The following is a 1,877-nucleotide window of genomic DNA, read 5'->3' on the forward strand; positions in this document are numbered from 1 at the left end:
GAGAGCTGGGATTCCAGCCAGGTAGTTCCCCTCCTGAACCTGAACCTGTAACTTCAGTTGGCAATGTGGGTGATTAGTCTGTTTCTTCCAGAGTCTTCTCTGTCTTTAAAATTTTTGTATTTAAAGGATGAAGACAGTTTACACGCCCTGAGAGTCGTAGTTTGGAAACTGCTACTCTTAGACCAGTGGTTCCCAGACTTTGGGATTTCATGGACCAGGAAAATTTGAAAAAGTATTTAACAGCTAACCTAGGGTTGCCAACTTTTTATTTTGCCAAGTTAGGGATGTTAAAACAGAAAAAACGACCATCTATTATCATCATCATTTGTAACTCCAAGAAAAGTGAAAAGGCTGTATTCATAGAGAAAGGACAGTTGGCACGACACATCAAGACATACGCACACATAGGTACCTTTGCCCTGGGTTTTCTCATCTTGCCAGAGATCAGTACTTGGGAACCACTCCTCCAAGCACATCTATGCCGGAAAACAGCCAGCTTGACTTTTCCTGGAATTGTTTTAGAATTTCCAGGCTGTTTGCTTGGTTATATGCTACCTCATTCCATCAAGGAAACCCTGGTGGTGCAGTGGTTAAGAGCTCTGGCTGCACACCAAAAGGTCGGCAGTTCAAGTCCACCAGCCACTCCTTGGAAACTCTGGGGCAGTTCTACTCTGTCCTGTAGGGTCACTATGAGTCAGAATTGACTCAATGGCAACAGGTTTGGTTGTTGGTTTTCACTCAAATCAGAGATCTGAGAGGCTTATAAAGATACTTGTTAATTTATTTTTCAGTTTTATTTTTCACGTCCCAGGCCCTGTGCGGGGCGCTGGCCCTCCCAGAGTGCAGCTGGCACTTGTGCCGGCCCCTGTCCCTGCACTGGAGGCGGGCGCTCCCAGTCAGTGATGGAGGAAACAAGACATCTCGGCCATGCTGGGCTCAGTGCAGATGGGGGCAGCTGCTCATGTGGTAGCAGGTGGTAGGGACCACCTCCCAAGGAGGGTGCTTGGGCTGAGGCAGCCCTTAGATGTGAGCAGAAGGAAGACCAAGGGCAAAGGCACAGAAGGGAGTACCCAGGGAACAGCACAGTGGTCCCCAGAGTTCCCTGCGGGGGTCCCAGTGGGAATCCTGGAGCAGGCGGGCCGGGGAGCACAGGCAGTCTCTGAGCCGGGGCCCTCGGAGCCCCAGTCCCATGTGCGCCGTGAGCCTGGGGCGACCCTGTCAGCACGGGGAGGGCTCCCTGCAAAGCCCCCCCTACCCTATGGCTTCCTGTGGGCCCGCAGCTCCTGGAGTGGATCCGGCGCACCATCCCCTGGCTGGAGGACCGCGTGCCCCAAAAGACCATCCAGGAGATGCAGCAGAAGCTGGAGGACTTCCGCGACTACCGGCGCGTCCACAAGCCGCCTAAGGTGCAGGAGAAGTGCCAGCTGGAGATCAACTTCAACACGCTGCAGACCAAGCTGCGCCTCAGCAACCGGCCCGCCTTCATGCCTTCCGAGGGCAAGATGGTCTCGGTGAGGGCGGGGCCCGGGAAGGGGCGGGGCCCGGGAAGGGGCGGGGCCATGGGCGGGGCCTGGATCCTGCGTCCCTGCCAGAGAGGAAAACTCCAGAACTGCCCACAGACTCACTGTTCGGCCAGCACAGTCTTGCTGTTTTTAAATTTTCTTGTGATAAAATATATGCGATAAAACCTGCAAAAGCCAGAACCTGTGTAAGGTGGAAACTTGTCAGGGAAGGAAAACTCAAATATTTTTTCATTAAAGTGAGCGCTAGAGAAGCAGTAAGACTGCACCCTGTCAGAGGCGGAAGACTTGGGAGATTCAAGGCAGTCCCGTCGAGTTCCGGCTCTCACGGGTTTTACTGTATAGGGAAAACATGCC

General features: G+C 53.3%; 1 protein-coding gene across 1 annotated transcript in view; it reads left to right on the top strand.

Moving 5' to 3' along the window:
• ACTN4 (actinin alpha 4) overlaps positions 1-1,877 on the top strand; it is a 77,357-nt gene that overhangs the window by 62,669 nt on the left and 12,811 nt on the right. Inside the window, exon 10 of the mRNA XM_023742309.1 lies at positions 1,281-1,511. Coding sequence (XP_023598077.1) covers positions 1,281-1,511 — 231 coding nt within the window. The remainder of the gene's footprint in view (positions 1-1,280; positions 1,512-1,877) is intronic.

This window comes from Trichechus manatus, unplaced genomic scaffold (assembly GCF_000243295.1).
Source record: "Trichechus manatus latirostris isolate Lorelei unplaced genomic scaffold, TriManLat1.0 scaffold00207, whole genome shotgun sequence".
Taxonomy (NCBI): domain Eukaryota; kingdom Metazoa; phylum Chordata; class Mammalia; order Sirenia; family Trichechidae; genus Trichechus; species Trichechus manatus.